The following is a 22928-nucleotide window of genomic DNA, read 5'->3' as shown; positions in this document are numbered from 1 at the left end:
AGAGCCCACTACAGCTAATCGCTTTAACACTGACACAGAGACACCACTTGTGTGTGTGCTGGGACATGTTAATGTGTCTGTGTGTTTTTGGTGGCTTTGAGGCAGGAAAAAGGGACTATTTTGAAACATTTCTGAGGGAAACCTGAGCTAAAACACCCAATCGAAGTCTTGACTACTCAGACTAGACATGCCACAAGTCTGTAGATAATGTTTGCTGACTGTACTCCTGTCAACTACAGATGAAGAATTCTTCATGAATGCATTATGAAGCCAGACATTTCAATATAGTCTGTTATGCAATTTTAAAAATATGTTACTATCGTATCATGGAACAGAGAAAAACAACTTCATATGTATCAGGTTTCTTTCCAGCTAAACCTCAACACAGGTGTTTTCTGTGCCGTTCACTCTAATTGAGAAAACATGTGAGTGTAGTGAAAGCTGTAAGGAAGTTTAGGTCAGAATATATGTGTATGTTGCTACAAACTAGTTATATATAGTATATTATATATACACATTATATACACATACATAAATATATATATATTAAAAAAATAATATATATATATACACACATATATATATATATATATATATATATATATATATATATATATATATATATACATATATACATACATACATACATACATACATATACATACACATACATACACATACATACACATACATACACATACATACACATACATACACATACATACATACACATACACATACACATACATACATATATATATATATTAGGGGTGCAGGAAAAAATCAATTCATATCTGAATTGCGATTCTATCTTCTACCTATTTGCATCGATTCACAAATTTCAAAAATCGATTTTCTAAAGTGTTACACTTCTTTACTTCTTTAACTTCGTAGTACTAAAAGTTACTTAAAGTTATTGACGTTAATCACAATAAGCCGCGAACATGGACTCCAATGTGGTGCTCACGCTGACGGACACACAGCCGAAGTGTGCACACAGATGCCGCTTCTCACATGCATGCAATCGCGAATTCAGTTCTCTTTCACAGCTACACACAATATTATGTCAAAATGCACATCGTGTGGAGTATTAAATGTAAACAGAGTCTGTTACGGGTTCACAAATGGGTTCAAATCGGATGTGCAACTATATCCGTGCATTCATTCTTAAAAGGACAGCGGCCTCATAAACTGCGAGTTTCATTAATGTTAATTAAAAAAATCTTTTTTTTAATCTTTAATATGAATCAATTTATATTTAATTCATACAGTGAAGACTATACAGTGTTTTATTTTTTACATTTGATTATTCAATTTCGGTAGTATTTCGTACTACATGTTAAATAAACCTATGCTACTTTACCTGAAAAACAAAGTTTATTTAATTTGAATATTTTTTCTATTGTATTTGCCCTATTGTTTGTAGTTTGCTTCTTTGTTCTTATTTTTATTATCAAAACTAAAATAAAATTGCCTGCCTTGCTTTATTACAGAAAACTGTGTGTTCTGATTGTAGTCAGCTTAAAGGACATTTGTTTTATAATATTGGGTTGACTAAATTGGGAAGAAAACCTAAATAATTTTTTTTCACACTTTAAATTAATATCTCAAATATATTTGTAAAATATATAAAAATGAATGATCTATTTATTAGCTTTGACCCTGAAAATTTCGATTAGTTTATGCTTTCTAATGTCATAATTATTGTTTCTTATTTCTCAATTTAAATTTCCCAATTTAAATCTTATTACATATCTAATTTAAATGGTTGTCATAAAAACGTGTTTTTGAGAATATGGCCTAAAAAGATTCCAAACAATTTTCAGATTTTTTTTTCCCAATATGCTCTTCTCTAAATGTCTTTTGTATTTCTTGCTAACTAAATGTAAGGTCCTGTGACATGTTGATGTTTTTCTGTGGTTGAAACACAATTTTGTGATAGATGATTTTTTTGAGTCAATTTCTATTGTAGCATTGGCATCATTTGAATGCTGAGACTTAAAGCTGAGAAACAGAAAACTCAAAACCAAAAACAACCCACTGTGAGTTACAACTTATTATGAAGGTGCATGTCAACATTTTAAAATATAAAATATGAAATTGTCAACATTTATAATTGACAATGTTGTATTATATGGTGGATTTAAAGTGTAAAATGTCTCACCTGTAGGCCACAACTTTACTCACTCCAAATGCACCGACCAGCAAATCTGCAAAGAGAGTGAAATATACTAAGAGGTGCAGAACAGACACAATATGATATGAAAATATGTATGAAAAATATATATGAAAATGTGAAAAATGTGTGTTGCAAGAGAAAGAGGAAGAAAGAGAACGAGTGGCTGGATCATAAAGCTTCAAAGCACACTGCAGCTGGAAGTGATTTGGGCCTCCAGCAGTCTCTATCAAAGATTGGTCGACCCGTTTCTCATTCTACCAGTCTAGCGTCTTACATCACCTGCCATCCCTGAACAGAGCCAAAGAGAAACCCCAGAGAGCCACGGAGAACGTGTGAGGCTTTAATCTCATTCAACTCAGAGGTGCACCGAGCCACATTTCATTAAAGGAAAGGTAAATACACCATGCTGAATGGTTTCCTTCTTCTCTTAATGAAGGTGGGCACAACAAACATGAATTCCAGCCTATATGGGATTTTAATGATGCAATGGAAGAATCGTAATGTAGTTTAAATGAATCAGGGCCTTAACAAAAATCATGCGACAAGGTTTAATAATACCATCAATCACCATCAATAATTTGTACATCTAATGTTAAAGCAGGGCTATGCAGTTTCGGGAATTTCTTCGCTGTATTCTCGCTTTTAGCTCGCAGGTTTCTCTATAGAGCTCCCCCTACAGCTTCGGAATAGATATTTGACAACACTGTCGAAAAACTCGTTGGGGACTCTCAGATACCAGAGGCTATAGATCAACGACATCAAAGCAGATGGGACATTCTTTAAAACGTCTTCTTCATTCGGGTTCGAACAGCGTGAGGGAGCGCAATTATGACAGAATTTTAGCAGATTTTTTTGCCGTAAAGCAATTCGTTACATCGCGAGACCTGATATCACGTGATATACTTCCTGACGCTGAGGCCCGCCGGCCCAAAGTTGCAAGGGTGGTTTTTCGGCTCACAGGCACTTGGCGAGACGACCACCATTCAACCCGAAAAAAGTCATATAACTATTCCAATGACTCCGAAGCTGTTCGGTTAAGGTAAAAAAAGTTACTTAGTTCACCTTTAAGTGAAACAAGCCAACTAATACCACAAAACTTAATAGAATTCATTAGTAATTGATTGCTAATACCTGCTCATGCAGTTGCTGCTGTTTTCCTGGTAGACGAAACATGTTTAGGAGTAGTTCAATGGATTTTACATAACAATAAAAATAATGAAAACATGTTTTGTTTCACGCATTTTGATTACAGTAAGGAAAAAAAAGAAAAATTATATTTCTTAATAAATAAAGCACTTGGGAATAAGACAAATATGATGAAATCTGTTTAATACGGAAGCCCTAAACCACAACGTAAAAATAAAACAAATCCGTAAAAAAAAAAAAAAAAAAAAAAAAAATCTAGCATTTTGAGATTAAAGTCGAAATATTTTGAGAATATAGATTTTTTTTTTTATGATCAGACAAAACAAAACCTGGTCACGGACAACAACATAACCAAATATTCAGGTCTGTGTGCAAACAAACCACACCTTCAGTACCTGAGATGGAACAGTGGAAATGTTGGCAGAGTGTGTGTGTTAGTGGTCTGTTGCTTCCTCTATGGCCTCTGGTAAAGCTATAACCATCCATTCATTTCTGACATCTCATTAAACTATAATTGAACCAACATAAACCATAGCAAAAGAGCTGCTTCTGACACCCACTCAGACAATATTAGACATTTTGTTTTCTTTGATGGTGAAATAGTTTTTGTGATAAATATAGAATTTCTATTAAGTAAACATTAAACTTTAACCTTTACATGAGGTCGGTTTCATTCAGTCTTTAATCAAACTTGAGCAAGAGACCATTCTCTCTCCTTAGTTTTTGTACAAAGCATTAATAGGAAGGAAGAGAACAAATCGCTCCTGAAGGGATGCATGCGCTCAGGCAAACTCAGAGACTCACATGCAGGAATGTTCCAGAACAGCTCCAGCACCCTAATGAGTGCTCAGAGACTGCGGCTTTGATTCCTGTTTCACTGAGGTCGATCACTGGCTTTGCTTTCCATCAGGTCCTGCCTTCAGGAATGAAACACCCCTGGCAAAGAGCCCGTTGTAAACCAGAGTCAGCAGCTTTTGGTATTGTGACAGAAAGCACACCTCGAACACAATGGACAGAAACACGCATGCTAACACCGACTGACAGACACACACACATCCTGAAGGCATGAGCTCTCATCTTGTAAAGGCAGAGAAGATGACAGAATAATTCAATTTATTACATTCTCACATCTGGAAAGTTCATTTGAGCGCTTAACTTCCTCAGAATGGTAGTGAGGTGTAAATGTGTGTGTGCAATGCAATAGTCAACCTCAAAATATTCAGGTCGAACCCTCCGGCCACCACAACACAAGGGTCTTAACCGCAGGAATAGGTTAATAGGAGGTGGAATGATAGAGGGAGGAGATGGAAGAAGCTCAAACACTTGAACTTTAATAAGGTTAGAGTCTGTTATAGTCATCTTCATCCTCTAGCCAATGAAATGCAGGAGCACAGCCAACTAATGCAATCTTCTCTTTTACCTCCAGTTCAGAATTTCTCTCTCATTTCACCTGACATACAATCACGCATCCATCCAAAAAAGAAAACCAAAACCGAACTCCTCCCTGTAGACTTTGGATAGAAATGTTCTTGATCGTATTGGTAGTACTTGCATATTTATAGGGTGCCCACCCAAGTTCCTAAAACATTTCTAATGGGTCCTGAATGTAACATTAGTTTCACATAGTAACAACATATCATGTTTTTGGAAGCAATATAATGTAGAAATATAGTGGAAAGGGGAACTCTGAATTGCAAATCTTTCCACTATTTTTCCTTTTTACTCATAGAACGACAAATTCTGTTCCTCTATGTTCCCATTTGGTATTTTAAAGTGTTTTTCTCTCAAATTAATGAAGTAATTGTTAAATGTGCAATGTGATCTGTTTTGTGTTCTAACTGAGAACGATGCCTGAAGCGGTGGACAGGAAATGTGGAGTTTGTAATCTCCACTGCTGTTTAAGCAGGTCATGATGAATGACCCTTGACCTTTGACTTTAACCCTGCATTTAACCAAAGTTCACTCTAACCCTCACATAAACCCCAAACGACACACACACAAATGAAAAGGCGTATAAACAGGAAAGGTATCTGTGTGTGATGATTTAATTCATGTAGAGAGTTAATGGAAAACACTATTTTAGTTCTAATATCTGTAGACATACTCAAACACTGTCAACTAAGTTTCCAACCAACCAGGCAATTAGTTTGTACAAAACACACTAAAAGTGAAACTGCGGTACAATGTGACAAATCACAGCCAATCTGAAGATTATTTTAAAAGTGTATTTAACAGGGACAATGGACAGTGATGACTGCCCCAGAATTAAAGCTAAATTACATCAGCTGTCCCAGGGCAGGAAGAAAAGTAAAATCCTATAACTGAAGTATTAAAAAAAATTCAATGAGCACATATTTGGCCCTTCCTTAGCCATATCTTTATTTGTAACTTGAACTGCATAAGAGTGACAGAGGACATAAGAGGACATTGTCTAATGATAATTGGTAATGTTTTCCAAATATGAAAAGCTCTTATAGAAAAAGCGGAGTGACCAAAGTCTTGAAGAAGCTCTTGTCTGTCTTTATGTAAACTATGTAAAGGTTTAAGAGTAGATTTTGCGACTATGCTGATACACAGTATTAAAAATGATAAAATATCACTGATTGCAGATCAATTTTAGCAGCATCTGTAGAAAGTTGATTCTGTATAAATAAATAAAAAACTTCTAATGTTATATATATCACTATACAGACCAAATTTATTACATTCTTCTCAAATGTCATGTCTGAGTCTAAAATAATTTGTAATTTCTCACCATTAACATAAATTTCTTATTTTTAATAGTAAAAAAAAAAACATGCACACTGTTTTCTGAACATATTAGCATTTCTGTAACCGGTTTCAGACACAAAGTAACATAAAGCTACTTCCTCATTCATCCAAGACTATTTACCAAAACTAAGCTGTAAAATCATCTTTCAGAACATGTTGGAACTATCAACACATTAATATAAGAGTTCTTACATTTACATGTTATGGAACACTATGGCAGTTTACATACAGTTTGCTTAAATGTTAGAAAATCATGATAGAGATTATTTACATATCAAAATCTACAAGGTCATGTAAAACTAAATTATGCAAGAAACCATAGTTTCTTTAAGAAACCATAACTAAATAAAATGTTCAACATGTTACATTTATTCATCTAGCAGATGCCTTTATCCAAAGCAACTTACGAAAGTGGAATACAACAAAGCAATTTTAATCTGAATGAACTGATGAAAGTGATAAAGATCTGAAGAAATGTACATGCACACACATCATAGAGGCCGATTAGAACATTCACACAGATCAAAGATTGCGGAGATCACATCTCTAAAAAGCTGTGATTTATCCATTCTGAGAGGAAGAGACAGGAAAACCTGTTTTCCGTCTTTCGTTTTGCTTTCTGGGTCTGTTCAACATCATTGTGTGTGTGTGTACACCTGTGTGTGATTGTTCTACCATTCATCTATGGTTTTCATGTATGGAAAAGATCTGCGTTTATTAGAGCATATTTAAGATGACAATCCTGTCACCATGAAAGAGCAAACTCTCACACACACTCATACGGCACAAATGTGCATATAAGCTGCCTAGCCATCTGACTTCCTGTCTCTTTAAAGAAAGCATGTGACAGCATCTGCTTTGATGATTTTGTACAATGCCATTAAAAAATGAAAGGGGAGATTAAAGGACAGAAAGAATGAATACGGCGCTCTGTTTTCGTTGAAATGGGCTTGAGGCGTTACAGCAGAATTTGGCTTTAGAAACACGCTGGGTGTTTCTGTAGTTCTGTTTCTGAAAATGAATCAGTTAATTCATGTTTCTTTTAGTCAAAACAAGATTATGGCGCAGCTGTGATGGATTGTGGGAACATGCAGATCTGTATTCTTCTAAAAGCTCTGAATATTCACTCAGACAGTTCATTTCAATATAAACTAATTCACAAACACTATGTGAAGACTAGTTGGGATAATTTCAAATTCAAAATAAACATTTTAATGAAACATTTATGTAGCTGCTTTAAACTTCCTGATCATTTCTTCTCACAGATACTCAGAAACACCTGGGTCTGAGGAACAAGAGTTGAACCCTTAAAGGAGAACTCCGGTCAATTTTAACATTGAGCTCATTTTTTGTACATTTGGAGTGCTGTCAGTACAGAGAACAACGACAAAAATCGGTGTTGCCTACACCGTGTTATCCTCGTTTTAAAATTTGCACCCTGTTGACTTCAATGGGGCAAGTTTTAAGCGCACATACCTGTATTTACATCCTGTTTTCTCGACAATCGACTACTGTGGACTTCGACCGAAAACAGGATGTAAATACAGGTATGTGCGCTGGCTGAATAAACATCATTTTTTATATATTTCTTTCACATCTACTGCAGTCAGATTCACCCGCGTTCACTCAGAAGGAATCACTCACATGACCTGTTCACTTGTAATGACACATCAAGGATGTTAAGAGGCTAAAAGCAGGTTTAAAACTTGCCCCATTGAAGTCAACAGGGTGCAAATTTTAAAACGAGGATAACTCGGTGTAGGCAACACCGATTTTTGTCGTTGTTCTCTGTACTGACAGCACTCCAAATGTACCAAAAAATTAGCTCAATGTTAAAATTGACCGGAGTTCTCCTTTAAAAATTCATCTGGAGCCCAGTCAACATGTCTGTGTCTCTCACTCACTCACACACACACACACACACACACACACAGACACAGACACACACACACACACACACACACACACACACACACACACACACACACACACACACACACACACACACACACACACACACACACACACACACACACACACACACACACACACACACACACACACACACACACACGGCTATAAATAGCTTGTTCAGTCAACTGCAAATGTTTATCTATATAGTCTTGAAACAATCGGCTCTAAAATGTTCAATAAGATTTGACCTTTTCAGGTAAACCCCAAATCACTGTGTTCAATGAAAACAAGCAGAAACATCATTCATTAATATATGCGTGATTTGATGAGGTTCAGACGGCAGAGAGTGTCAGAAATCATATAGATCTCATCATGTGGAAGATTGTTCTCAATAAAAACATTATAAATAAATCGTGATAAACAGAGCAATGAGAATAATATGCAGAAACAGTATACCACAATAAAAGAAGGCAAAGAAAAACAAAAGAAAAGAACAAGAATGAGTGGAAATACTTGCACACATTTGTAAAAAATGACCAGCGGATTGACCAACAAAGTGACTCAACCTGGATGTCTCAGTCCAGTCTTTTTCTTCTTCATCCAGTCTTTCATTCCTCCTACATCAAATCTCCCTGGCTTACATCAGTTCCTAAGCATGATTGTCTTAACAGAAACTTGCGTAAACAGAGAGAGAGGAAGAGACAGAAGGTTTTTCTTTACTCACCAGGGTACTGGTTGTTATCGAGGTCAGACGCTCCACGCAGGGTGAATCCAAAGCCTGCTGGGATTGCGGATGAGGCCCAGTCACCTCTCAGCACTTGAGATGCCTGTAACATCAGTCCAGATTTCTGCCCATTATAGATGAAGACCCTGCCACCACGGTCCTCACCTGCGAAAGGAGCCCCTATTGCCACGTCTGAGTAAGAAAGAAATGGAGAAACCATATTTCATCAATAACAGCATTTACACTACACAGACAAGATGTACATCCTATTTGTTTCCACCCTCAGCCTACCCATGAAAGCCTGTTTCTGCCTCAGAGTTAGTTAAATAAATAAGAAAGATTGTGAGATAGAGTGAAAAAAGTCACGATTATGAGAAGTAAAGTTGCAGCTGTGAGATACAATCAATTGTGGGATTTAGTCTCAACTGTGTGATGAAGTGGAAATTATGAGGAATAAATTCTAAATAGTGAGATATAAAGTCTCAACTTCATATTGAGACTTGATATCTTACACTCGCAAGTATTTCTCTGCGTAAGACTTTATATCTTACATTGCAACATTATATCTCATATTATGTTGCAATGTGAGACAAAGTCTCAATTCTTAGATTTAAAGACGCGGTTGGGAGATGTAAAGTTGCAATGCGAGATATAAATAATATATAAAGTCTCAATTCTGAAATATAAAGTTGCAATAAGAGATATTAAGTTTCAATATCAGATGTAAAGTTGCAATTTGAGATATAGAGTTGCATGGTCGAATAGTGAGAAATAATTCTCATTTGTGAGATACAGAAAAAAATGGCTACTGTGAGATATTTAGATTTGGATACATGAAGTCACAAAGTTGTATTTTGTTTTTACTCTCATGTAAAAACAGGCTTCATACCTACCAGAAAACTGAGTGCTATACATTTGGCTTTGCTCCATTTAGTCATTTATCATTTATTATTGATTACTTCAGTGTTGGCTATGGTGGAGAGGAACAGAGAGAAGCTTTTATGCAAAAGAAAAGAGGATGTTGCTGAAAAGAATACTGATGATTTACACAAAGCTCCACAGGGAGCGACTGCTCTTTTCTCCTCGGCACTGAGGGACTATTACAGAACAATAACAGACTCATGCACAAGCACAAGTCCAAGTCCACTACTGCATGGCCAATAAATCTCCAGGGTAGAGTTATCTATTCAAGTGTTCCTCCTGCCAGCAGCACTGCTCAAGTCATAAACCTACATTTTGAGCAGCGGCACACACACACACACAAGAGGAAAACTGAAGAAACAGAAAACTGCTGACCCAGACAGAGATGCCCACTGAGGGGCAGAGAGACTGGGATGTTGAGGAAATAAGGTCTATAGAGATCTACGTCAGGGATATTCACATTACTTTGCTTTAAGGCCAGTGAATGATCTGGTAATAGTAATGATACATGGGTTTCATTTCATTTTATACCAGTCTTTTATATTTATCAAAATAGTCTTAAGTGCTGGAAACCCTTTTCACTCAGTATAGTCCATATGAATTTAATTATGACATCTTATTTACACATTAACACATTCATAAAATTCATAAATGCTTCCAGTATGCTAGCTCCAGATCTTCCCATTACAGTCTGAGTATGCATCAATAATGATGACAGTATTTGAATATCCTAACGCTCTGGGATCAAAATAATTTATTAAATTTATAACTTTTTTTCAAAATGAATTATCATAATTTTGTACTAAATACATAAATAAATGTATTATTATATATAATTATTTTATATTCAAATAAAAATAATTATTTTATATTCAAATAAAAATATTTTTCAAGTCATGTATTATATATATATATATATATATATATATATATATATATATATAAAATTGTGAATTAATCAGATAACGAAATGTAATTTAACTAAGTTGCGTGCAAGAAATCAACAGGAAGTGACATGACACTGTTTACACTGCAAGCAAGTGGCATGATGTAGAACAGCCTCATAATAAGCACCTGCAAAATACATAATCTTTCTGATTATAAAGGAAGCAATTTTGTCCTGTTGTGTCACTTGGTTGCAGTGTAGACATGGAAACTGCAACTGAACTGTCAAAAACAATAACAATGTCGTTAAAGATAGTCATCGACTGATAACCTAATGGGGAGCTGCATTTGGCCCTTAGGCCGGACCTTGAGCATCCCCGATCTATTTCCTCACTCTATTATAAAAATAGCTAACAAACTCCAAAGAATGGCCAAAAACAAAGGGACAAAAGGATACAGATTCGGGAAAGAGAGAAAACCCATGACTAATGACAGATCTGAGAGGAATGTGTGCTCATGGAAATCTTCTAAGCTAAGCAAACCATTCTGAGGTAGAAGGGAATGAAATGTTTAATTACACTTAGAAAAATAAAATCATCACCACAAGAAAGCACTCATTTCCGTCCACCGGATCACCGTGTGTGTGTGTGTGTGCGTGCGCGTGCGTGCACGTGTGTCAGTGTATGTAATAATGCTCTGTTTCACTGTTTCTCTTGGACGAGTTCCTTTCTATAAATATCCATCGTGTGTTTTTGGTGATTCTTGATCATTTCCTTTTCCTGTTTTCTGGCAGTGGGCACAGTAGCTGGCACAATGCCCAAAGACCCCCAACAATAACAGCCTGATGGTCGATGAAAAAGAACAGCATAATATATATGAGAGAGAATTCATTATGACACTTTACAAGATACTTAATTGTGTGGCTTGGCCTTATTCGACTGCATACATACACTACATGCCACAACGGAGAGAAACAGACGTTTATAGACACACAGTAAGAAACCACTGAGTCCAAAAATAACAGACATATAAAATCATGCTCGCGGGCCTAATCTCAGTTTCTGGCCCTAATGGAATTATAATTATAAAACATATATGCATTTTGTTAAATAAATGGATTTATATATATATATATATACACACACATACTGTATGTGTGTGTGTGAGTGTGTGTGTGTGTGTATATATACACACAAATATATAGTTAGATACTTGCTTTAATCTGCCGTCTCCATCTTTTGTGGCAGCTGCTTTTTCCTGCCATGTAAATGTTTCAACTCATGATATTTATTATTCTTAATCTCTTAATCTTCAGCAGATAAGTGAACTGTGCTGAATATCTTACAAGAAGTGAATCAAAGTTACGCTCTACATGTTTCGTGATTGGCTGTTTGCTGCAGATGTCACACTTTTGGGTGCACGCACTCTCGAGAATCTCTGGATCAAACCCTGAGTTGACTAGGAAAGTTTATAACAAGCGCTGTGAACCTCCTGAACCTGATCTAAAAAGGGGTGGATTTGTTTCGTCAACTCTAAACCTACTAGAAACCTACTCTGAGTTTGTTCAACTAGCTTTGTGTAACAGGTCACAGGACACTAGAGACCGTATACACACACATAAGAGATGCCTCTCACTGGATACTCTTCATGGATCTCACTTTTCTCTGTATGTCAGTATTCGACTGCTGCACTAATGTTTCGCATGAAAGCAGGTAACAGCAAATCCATCTGGAGGCACCAGAGCAACAAAACTGAACAAACAAAGCTCAGAGCAAAGCAGATAGAGAGACTAAATGACAGAATAATTCATACAGCAGAAGTACAAAAACAAACAGAGACATTGTGACAAGTGACTTCATCACTCCAGTGCAGCCATATGGCTGATGTAACAGAGATGCAGTGTGTGATATCAGATTCTTTATGACCAGATCAGATATTGATTAAGTCATTATTCTCCAAAACTCCCAGACATCATCATCTCATTATGTGATACTTTTACATAGCCAGAAAATGTGAATCAAGACGCATTAATAATCCACAAAGTGTTTTGTTTCCATTAGCTCTTCTTTGAAACTCACAGACAAATTATATACAGTATTTGAGTCTCTAAGCACATTGGCATTTCATACAAGTTGTAAAGTCTTATATTACAACGTTTTTTTGTTTTTGTTTTTTTTTAAATCAGTGACTGTGGATTAAGGATCAGGTGGCTTTCATCTCATGCATAGATGATATATCCTCATCTTACTTTCATCCACATCAAGTGTCATTTTAAAATTACAGCGACATATCAGGTCATGTTACAGTAACATATGGAGCTGATTCATTGATTGCATGTAAAAACACTCTCACACACTCTCTCTCTCTCTCACACACACACACACACACACACACACACACACACACACACACACACACACACACACACACACACACACACACACACACACACACACACACACACACACACACACACACACACACACACACACACACACACACATCATTATAAGAGAAAACCTCTCTGTTCCCAGCCAAACTCAATCTGTCTGCACTGATGGAGATGATCTGTGGGTGATTAGTCTCCACCCCTGGACACCTGGTTCACTTCAGATACAGGAAACTCTTGAACAATTCATAAAAAATAGAGAAATGCTACCATGACAACAGGATTTGCATTGATCAGGACAGAAATTGAGAGGCAGGGCTCAACTAGAAGGATTTTTTTCTGCTTGCCAGGTCAGGCCAGCTGTTCAAAATTCAGGGGACCTATTACCAGTTCACTAGATTACATGAAACATAAAAATTCTAATTTATTGATTGATAGATTAAACCTTTTATTTTGCAAACATTATTTTGATAAATTCTGTTGACTTAACTCAATATTGATCAATTTAATATTGTGTGTAATTTAAACGTAAAAAAATAGTAATGAAATTGTCTGAGTAACTTGGGAAGTTATACAAATTGTGTGTTATTTTAAGCGTTTTAATAAAGGAAAAGACCTGTTAGAGTTTAATGCTGTTATGTTTAACATTTAAAAGTGTTTCTGTGTCATGGGTGGCAACATGAAGGTATAGTATGTTATTGACTCACATAATTTTTTTGTTGAATGTTAAGGTTGTTTTTCAATAATATTGGTTGACCAGCAATGGGAATATGAACCACGTGGTTCACACCCAACTCTTCACAGGAAAATGCAGACAAGGGCAACAAATCACTAATTTTACACTTCCCGAATGGGTTAAAACTGAACATTTTAAGTGTGTGATGGAGTGACAGGATATCCTACACAAAAAAAGGCAAGTAGGAAATGGGAGTATATGTAACTTCTGTCTCACTGGCCTTGAAACTCTTAAAACATGCAATACAACACAATACAAGTGCATTAGCACGAACACTTACCAGAGTATCCATCCTGGTTGATATCTCCAAGAGGGGCGATGGCACTTCCGTACCGGCCGAACAGGTACGTTCCAGTGAGTGTGATGGGAGGGGAGAAGAGAAGCACGTCCTCTTGCAGGTACAAGTACACACGGCCCACCTCACGCGGTTTACTCTCAAACTCACGGTCCATGTAGAGTGGGGCTCCAACTAGCACGTCATCTAGCCTGTGTGTGCACAAACAAATGCACAGATTTGATACAAACATCTCTTTACATTTTTAGAGGCCCATAAATAATATTCTGAGAATAACCAGAACTAAAACCAACAAAAATGGTGGAGACCATAAAAAATTTCACATTTGTACTTCTAAGACTTCTCAGATCTGAGATAACAGATAGAACCAAATTGTGTTATTTAATATCTAAAAATAAATCCCTGTGATTTATACGTTCCAGCATTTGGTAGCCAAAATAACAAAAACGATACACTGACTTCAACACTAAAGACTGATTGGCCCAGTTTCCATCAAATGAGCCATTTCAACAGCTATACAGTAAGTGTAATGAGCTGTAATTCACTCTCTGTGCGTTGGTCATTGCTGGTTTATCATTTAACTGCCCTTTCTCTGTGTATACTGCTGATTTACTGTGTATTCAACCATGTACCATTGGTAAGGAAGCCTTTCAGCCTTTAATGGCATAAACACATGTCAGCATTTCAGACATAAGAGAAGGAGCTTTGGCGCTGATGTGTCAGCAAGGTTTTGTATCCTCATAAGACCAAATTAGAAACAAATTTTATATATATCAAATTCCCCCCTTGGACGATGAGAGCATTTAAACAAGGGTCAGGTAAACCAGAGTGTAATGCATGAGTCTAAATAAGCCAAACCCTGAAGAAAAATGGATGGTCCTATTTATATAGTTTATATAGTCCTATCTGGCTCTGAATACACCTTGTAACTAAATACAGCAAGAGCTGGTCAATTAAATGAGCTCAAAATAAATACTGTACTTTTTTCAGTGCTGACAGACTGTGAGGAACATCTAGTAACTATGACTATAGAATGTGCACTTTTGAGTCATACACATTGGGATAAAACTCAGATTTCATAAGAAAGATCTCAATGCAGACAGACTATATAAGTACAACCTCTTGCATGGGAGTCATTGGACATTGTTTGTCCAAGTTGACTTACCCATCTTCATTTACATCAGTCACTGCAATGGTGTATCCAAAATAAGAGGCCATCTGTGAGAAACAATCATATACGAAATCAAATGAAATTGAAATGTGACACAAAGAAAGGAACGAGACACATTGCTATAACAATTACTATAATATCTTCTGCTGAATCAGAAAGCTATTAAAAAGAAGATCTGTGTTTTATTCAAAAACTACTTTTAGTGTAAAGTGTTACCAAAAAAAAAAAAAAAACATTTAAAAGGTTGGACAGTCACTCACCTGCTCCCCAGTAAAATTCTGAATAAACGTCAGGTTTGTTGCATTGATCACAGCAACCTAAAAAAAGAAAGGTCAGATTATATTATTGCTCATAAAACACTTTTTATATTCATGACAGATTGTCATGAATCTGGATTATTCCCTGATGTAATGCAGGACTTGTGTATCTGACCACATGCCTGACCTCCACTCAAAACCAGAGTGATTTTCCTCATGTTAGGCATCTAGCACTCTAATAATTACATCCAGATTGATCTTAGAGGATGTTTTATGGGGCACGTATGACTGAGATCCTAAATCAAACAAAGCCACATATGGCTAATACCCAAGAATATAACATGCAGTGAAAAAAGTTCCAAATTCACTGCTTCACAAACCACCCATCCAGCTGAATATGATTCTGTTTAATTGAGGGCCAAAGGGGACACCCCTACGTCCTAGATGCTACAGCCCTAATTGGGAATTCCTTCTTAAGACTTCAAATCACATCCAGATGAGAAACTCACATACACTTACACAAGTGACTTAGAGGTTTTACTCTTACCAGAATACATCTTTGCAAAACATACAGCTGAGCTTGTCTTTGTTTATTTGAATAAATACATGTTTCAATTGACACAAATGAAGTGGATAACCTCTCGAAACATTTCTCACATTCTTCCTTCCCCCTTGACCTTCACCTCTGACCTTTTGATTCTTGGTCTTACCATGACAGAAACACAGGAAACAAAGTATGTTTAGGAATGTATACTTACATAACCAAAGTTGTGTGCTCCTCGAGGAACCCCTGCTACCAGTTCTGCATAAAGGACATAAGAAAATCATACAGTATACCTACCCAAGATATTTTAAGCAAGCAGGTTTATATATTTTAGACAAGCAGAGTTTGAAGAAACAAATGATTTGCTTCAGTACATAACAATAATAAAACATTCACTTTCCTGTCTTGAGAAGAGTGTGTATGAGTGAATGTTTCACACACACAAACACTTATCTAGTGCATCTCGGGGAAAACAGTGAGGTGAGACTTGTGAGTGTTGTAAATCTCTTCTCTGTCAACACCATGTCAGTCACTCATTTATTATAAATATTTAGAAGAGAGAGACGGAGGGGGAAATGACACATAGCGAAGGAGACAGAGGCTGTCTGAGGCCTGATGGATGATCTTGGAGATAGTGATGTGGTAGGAGGGTTTGTGGCTGTCTGTCAGATCTGTCCCACCCACTGAGATCGGAGAGAGACCATTCAAGTTTGCCTCGTTTCTAACCTGAAATCTCCCATACTCCCAGGGACCCATCACACCCCACTCGTCCTCAACCCTTCCCCCCACAACCTCAATTTTCCCGACGCCTTTGACCGCAAAGTGCACCACAGCAAGAACCCATTTATGAAACTCTGACAAAAAGAAATCAGCATGTCTCTCCTCTCTGGATTCACCACAAATCCAGACCAGATAGAACATATGCATGAGAAAGACAGAGAGGGAATTCTGGGAAGAATGAACTGAACCCATGGAGAGCGTTGTCTATTTGTGCATGCTGTCTGTGTTGTTTTAGTGTCTGAACAGTGCAAATCAAGTATCAGAGCACATATACCTCCAAAAAATTGTGCTGAACAATTTTGTTACAACTCCGATTCATCATGTGACTTTCTTTTGTTCCACCTGCATTGTTATGGAGGTTATCGATACATTTTAAAGGGCACCTATTATGCCCCTTTTTACAAGACGTAAAATAAGTCTCTGATGTCCCCAGAATGTGTATGTGAAGTTTAGATAACATAATTTTTTATAGCATGTTAAAATTGCATTTTTGGGGGGTGTGCAAAACGCGCCATTTTTGTGTGTATCCAGAGGTGTCAAAAGTATTCACATTCATTACTCAGGTAGAAGTATAGATACTAGGGTATAAAAAGACTTCTGTAGAAGTTGAAGTATCAACTCAAGCTTTTTACTCAAGTGAAAGTATAAAAGTACTTGTTTCAAACCTACTTAAAGTATAAAAGTAATGTAGGGGAAAAAAATGCAATTAATTCTCTCTCTCTCTCTCTCTCTCTCTCTCTCTCAATATTTGACGCGATTTGCCCCGATTTCTCCCTCGCTTACCGCATCTAGGTTTCCTTCGGAGGAGTTTTGGCGCTTCGCACAACCAAATGTAACTACAGCCTCTCACAAGTTATAAAGACACCACAACGCCAATCAGTTTAGCGATGTGTATTCAGGAGGCGGGACTCAGATCTAAACTGTTTGTGTAATTGGCCAATCAATTTTTTTTTTTTAACGACGACAAGCCGGAATGAAAACAAGCCGAAATTAAATAGGAGTAACAAGGCTATTTTTTAAATGTAAGGAGTAGAAAGTACAGATAATTGCGTGAAAATGTAAGGAGTAGAAGTAAAAAGTCGTCTGAAAAATAATTACTCCAGTAAAGTATAGATGCCCCAAATTTCTACTTAAGTAAGGTAACGAAGTATTTGTACTTCGTTACTTGACACCTCTGTGTGTATCCCTTTAAATGCAAGTGAGCTGGTGCCTCAAGCCCCGTTTCAAGAAGAGGGCGGAGCTTCAAGAGCTTGCGCTTCAGTGTCAGGACAATCTCATCTCACGGAATGTGATGAAAACTAATTTTCCCAAATCACAGAAGTGACCTCGACGTCCGGGTTAGCGGTAGCATAAGCCATCAGAAGCAAGTGTAATAAACCCCTGATGTACTTACAAACTTTCCAATGCCTCGTTTTATGAGTACAGAACCTATTTGTACTACTGTAGAAGTTTGGTAGCATTCTGGGCATTATTAGTGGGGTAATTTACAGGATACATCCTTGGATCCATTAGCACCTGCACTAAGCAATTCGGCTGATATCTCTAAATAAGCTCTAAATTTAATCATGTTCGACTAAGGGAAAAAAAGCTTCTGGGGGGGGTGTTTGGCTCGAAGTCATGGTGCAAAGGACCCTAGGTTGAAATTACTCCGAACCACCCCTTTAAGTTGCGATTTCTGTCTAAGTTCAGGAGAAAAAACTCATTTCGAGAAAATGGCCTTTAAAGATATGTACTGTAATTGAAATCTACAGACGCAAATAAATAAAGTGCTATAAACGATACACTTCAAAGTGTATTTTGGATGTTTTCTTTCCACCAATCTGAAAAAACACTTTATAAAAAGCCAAAAAAGCATCTCCAAAATCTCACTACAGTGTTTTTACCTGTAGTGTGGTTTGCCTTAAGCTGAATTGTGGGCGGTTAGTAAATAAGATGCAGGGTTTTGCAGAATGGTACTGTCTGATGGATAGGTATGCTAATGATTGCTTGCGAGTCGATGTGGGTGCACACATGTGTGTGTTAGGGAGGAATGACAGACTGCAGACAGGCTGTTTGTCACTGGGTGGCATGTCAGGGATAGAATCCTGTGAGGGCTCTGTAATTATGGTCTGAGGCTGAAGGGTCCGATCAAAGCTCAGCAAGCAACAAATCCACACAACAACCACACACAGACAGAGTTCTCTCTCTCGCTCATACACTTGTATTCATACAGAAACTCTACAAAAGATGCAAAAGTTTATGTGTCTGAGATAGAGGTATGCTACTCAACCCAAGCATTACGTTATGTGACAAACTGACGAAAGATGATATTTTGAAGAATATTTTTGTCCACACAATGAAAGTCAATGGGGTCCAAAACAACACTTTTTATTATATGAAAAACAAAAACCCAATGGGATATTTTTTATTCCACAGAAGAAAGTAAGTCATATAGGTTTAGACTGACATGAAGGGGAGTAAACGATGACAGAATTTTCTTTTTTGGGCGTCTTCCCTCTCTTAGTTGCTCTTTATCAAGACCCTTCTTCTGAAAAGTGAAATCTGCTCTGATTGGTCGGCAGGACCAGTGTGTTGTGATTGGTCAACTGTTTTGAGCGTGTTTCAAAAATGTCATGTCCCTTACCATAACCCGAATTTCACATTCCCAAAATAAATGTTTCAGAGAGTTCAGAAACAGTGCTTGCTTACTGATATAGAGAATAACTCAATTTAGACGTTGTGCTTTTAACTTTGCAGACTTTTTCATGCTCAAACAGTAACATTACATATTAAAGAATGTGTAAAAAAGAGGTTTTCTACTTTTTAGAAGTTCTCACCTTGTTCAGAATCACCTGTGAACTCTCCAACCGCTACAGAGTACCCTAACAGACAGAGAGAGAGAGAACATAAGCAAACCAGAGACACTACACTGAGAGAAACAGTTGATGCTGCAACCAAAGTGGGTCAGTTTAAAAATTATGTTTACTCATGTTATCTTTATCATTTTAATATTGATTGCACTTTTATCGTGACATTCCAGCTGTGATGATGATTACTTACAATACATGAGGGAAAATTTTGAAGTGTGTATTTAAGGAATTTGTGTGTGTGTGTGTGTGTGTGTATTGACGTCTGCAGTTCCAGATGTAAATGTTATCAGAAGGCACAAACTCAGCACCAAACTGAGCTATGGGACGGAGGGTCAAGGTTACCTCAACATCCACAAAAAAAGCTTGTGTGTGTTCATGTGCACGCGTGTTTATTAAATTGACTGAGGGCCGGTTCCCCTGACCCATAAACAGGGCCTCAAGCAAATCGCCGCTGTCCCATAAAGCATCTTTACCTTTCAAAGGCAAACACACAGACGCGTCTCTTACCTAGGTAACTGTCATCATATGCGTCGGATGCAGCCGCAGTCTGCTTCTCTCCCTGAACTTTGCGCAGGATATTTTTCAGGGAATAGCCGTTCAATATCTCTGCAACTCCTGCAGTGATCACTTGACCTGAACACACAAATACACATTTATATTAGTTATCACAAACAGATTTTGTGTGAGTGTGTGTTAATGTGTATTAGACAAATGTGTACAATTGTGGTGGCAGATGTCATTACTAATTTTTTGAATGGCAAAACATTAAACTGTAATGTACAAAATTACTACAGAAAACCATATGAACAAAAAAAAAAAAAAAAAAAGAATAAAAGAAGCAATAAAGATTTTTGGGTAAAATAAAGTCTTGGACATACTAAAAATAAATGCTAAAAAAGCATTTGTCCTTTAATGTCAATAATGTTACTGCAATATTTCATAACATTAATTTTAATGAAATAAACTTATAGGCTAATGGTCATGAGTTTCTACATGTGACATTCTTTCAATTGAAAAGATCTGGTGTTTCTCATTTCACACCATTTTTTCTTAAAAAATATATAAGAAAAAAAATATTTTTAAGTTATTGATAGTTAATTATCACATTCAACTACAATAATTATACAATCATATTAAGATTAATAATTATAGCTGTTTGTTTTTGTAATATCGTCCTAATTTGTTTTTATATTCTAAGATTAATTAGTGTGACCTTGAATAAAAAATAAATTAAAAAAAGACAACATTTTTTATATAGCACAATAGATATTATATATGTTTGATAAGTTTTCTATTTGAAAGATTTTTCCAGTGGAAATACCAGTGCTTTTGTAGAATGATACACTAATTGATGTTTTGGTTCTAGGATGGCAGAAAGACAAAAAATAAAACAATGTATCTCCCAAATTTTGTCAAAACCTCGCTGTAACGCTTTAACAACATTCATATTTGTCAATCTGCAACCATCTACAGGGCCATTACACAAGCTCTGAGGAAAAAAACACAGGAGTAAGTTCACCTCACAAATTAAGATTTGACATGGTGAATAAAGCAAGAGAGAGAGAGAGAGAGAGAGAGAGAGAGAGAGAGAGAGAGAGAGAGAGAGAGAGAGAGAGAGAGAGAGAGAGAGAGAGAGAGAGAGAGAGAGAGAGAGAGAGAGAGAGAGACCCTGTGTCCGACATCATTTTTTAGAGATATTGTCTGTCTTTTTGTTGTTCAAGTTCCATTCACACTTCACTCTCATTTACTACCAGGCTACAGTCTGACCTGAACCCTAACCATTAATCTCTCTTAATGTGTGTGTTTAGCTGTGTGTGCGCTTGTGTCTCTATTAACTTGCATTTGTTATGTGGATACCTGACACAACATATGGTACTTTTTCTCCTCTCAATTTGTTGTCTTTCCTCAAAAAAAAATAAAAAAAATATGAAAGGCAAAGGTTAAGATGGACTGAGCGTGGGAATAGAGGAGAGGAGAGAAAGCGAGTGGCAGGTCATAACTTATAATGCATTAGTATTTGTCCACAGCATGAAGTATATGAGAGAGAGAGAGAGAGAGAGAGAGAGAGAGAGAGAGAGAGGCCCTGTGTCCGACATTATTTTTTGTCTCATCTCTAATCATCTGTCTCTCCATTACAATCAAAAACCAATAACAGACGTTGTAAGACGTGATGTGGAACCCAGTATTATCAGTATTTATTAAGAACTGTAACTCTGAGTTCAGTCTGTGGGGGGTCTAAAGATTGAGCTCATATGTTTTCATATCTTAACATACGACTGCAATTACACAACAATCAACATCTAGCATAGTGATCCAAATTCAGACACAAACAATCACATATACATCCGGCCACAAAATATTTAACTGTGCCTCATTTAGTTTAGCCAAACATTCATTCCACACATTTTTATTTATTTATTTTTTAATTTAGATTTTTAAGAAGTGAAAACTTGAGATTTTTGCTCTCTCTACAAGCAATACATAAGCTCTCCCACATATTTTGGATTTGACACATCATTTCTATAATGTATTCAGTCATTCAGGATTACGATATAAAAAGTAACTGACTGTAACAATAATTGATAAAATTATAAAAATTATTTTATAGACAATGCACTAAGAGAGACTGTTAATTATTAGTATTAGAGTGGAACAAAACATATTTCCATTATAGAAATGTCAAGACTTTAGGATTTTATTTATTTAAAGTGTTTAAAAATAGAGAAATTAAATAATAATAATAATTTTATGCAATATTTTCTCAAAAGTCATTTTCAAAATTCACATTCAATGCATTAATAAAGCTGTAAGTAGATACTGAATACACTCAACTTGTTAATCAGCCAGATGAGTTGATGCTGACAGTCTCAAAATCAATCCCTAACATAAACATTGCTAAACAAATGCAGGTGTACAGATCTCTGCATTCTTATCAAATGTACTTTATTGTTAATTGAGCAGAATGTATAAAAGTGAGAAAGTGCAGGCGTTCATTACCCTGCAGTCACTGGAGCTTAAAAGCGATGATTACAGCTCTAACTGTGAGCCAACACTAAAGCCACTGACCAAAAAGAGCAGCTCATTGACCTCGACCAGTCTTCTATTATCACAACCGCTATATTACCGCCATCACTGACCCATCTGTGATGAGTGAACTGTGACAGAACACTTCACTGAGGAACGCAGAGCTCTGATTGGCTGGACAGACTCCGCAATGGTAGCGCTAACACACTGAGATAATCCCTGATTATTTTGCTAACAGGGCTCATGGGAGGTGACGTGTCATCTGTCTGAGTGTCTGTTATTTTGCTCTGACGGTGGAGGAAGGGTCAGCCTGGTCAGTTTGTTGGACGGAGCTAAGATTCT

General features: G+C 36.7%; 1 protein-coding gene across 1 annotated transcript in view; it reads right to left on the bottom strand.

Moving 5' to 3' along the window:
* itga8 (integrin, alpha 8) overlaps positions 1-22928 on the bottom strand; it is an 80378-nt gene that overhangs the window by 43946 nt on the left and 13504 nt on the right. The window contains exons 7-14 of the mRNA XM_084385900.1: positions 20070-20195; positions 19530-19574; positions 16148-16191; positions 15393-15449; positions 15127-15179; positions 13947-14152; positions 8736-8927; positions 2165-2210 (exon numbers count right to left, since the gene is read on the bottom strand). Coding sequence (XP_084242026.1) covers positions 2165-2210; positions 8736-8927; positions 13947-14152; positions 15127-15179; positions 15393-15449; positions 16148-16191; positions 19530-19574; positions 20070-20195 — 769 coding nt within the window. The remainder of the gene's footprint in view (positions 1-2164; positions 2211-8735; positions 8928-13946; positions 14153-15126; positions 15180-15392; positions 15450-16147; positions 16192-19529; positions 19575-20069; positions 20196-22928) is intronic.

Source organism: Rutilus rutilus (genome assembly GCF_951802725.1).
Source record: "Rutilus rutilus genome assembly, chromosome: 17".
Classification (NCBI taxonomy): domain Eukaryota; kingdom Metazoa; phylum Chordata; class Actinopteri; order Cypriniformes; family Leuciscidae; genus Rutilus; species Rutilus rutilus.
This window is presented reverse-complemented; position numbering and strand designations above follow the sequence as displayed.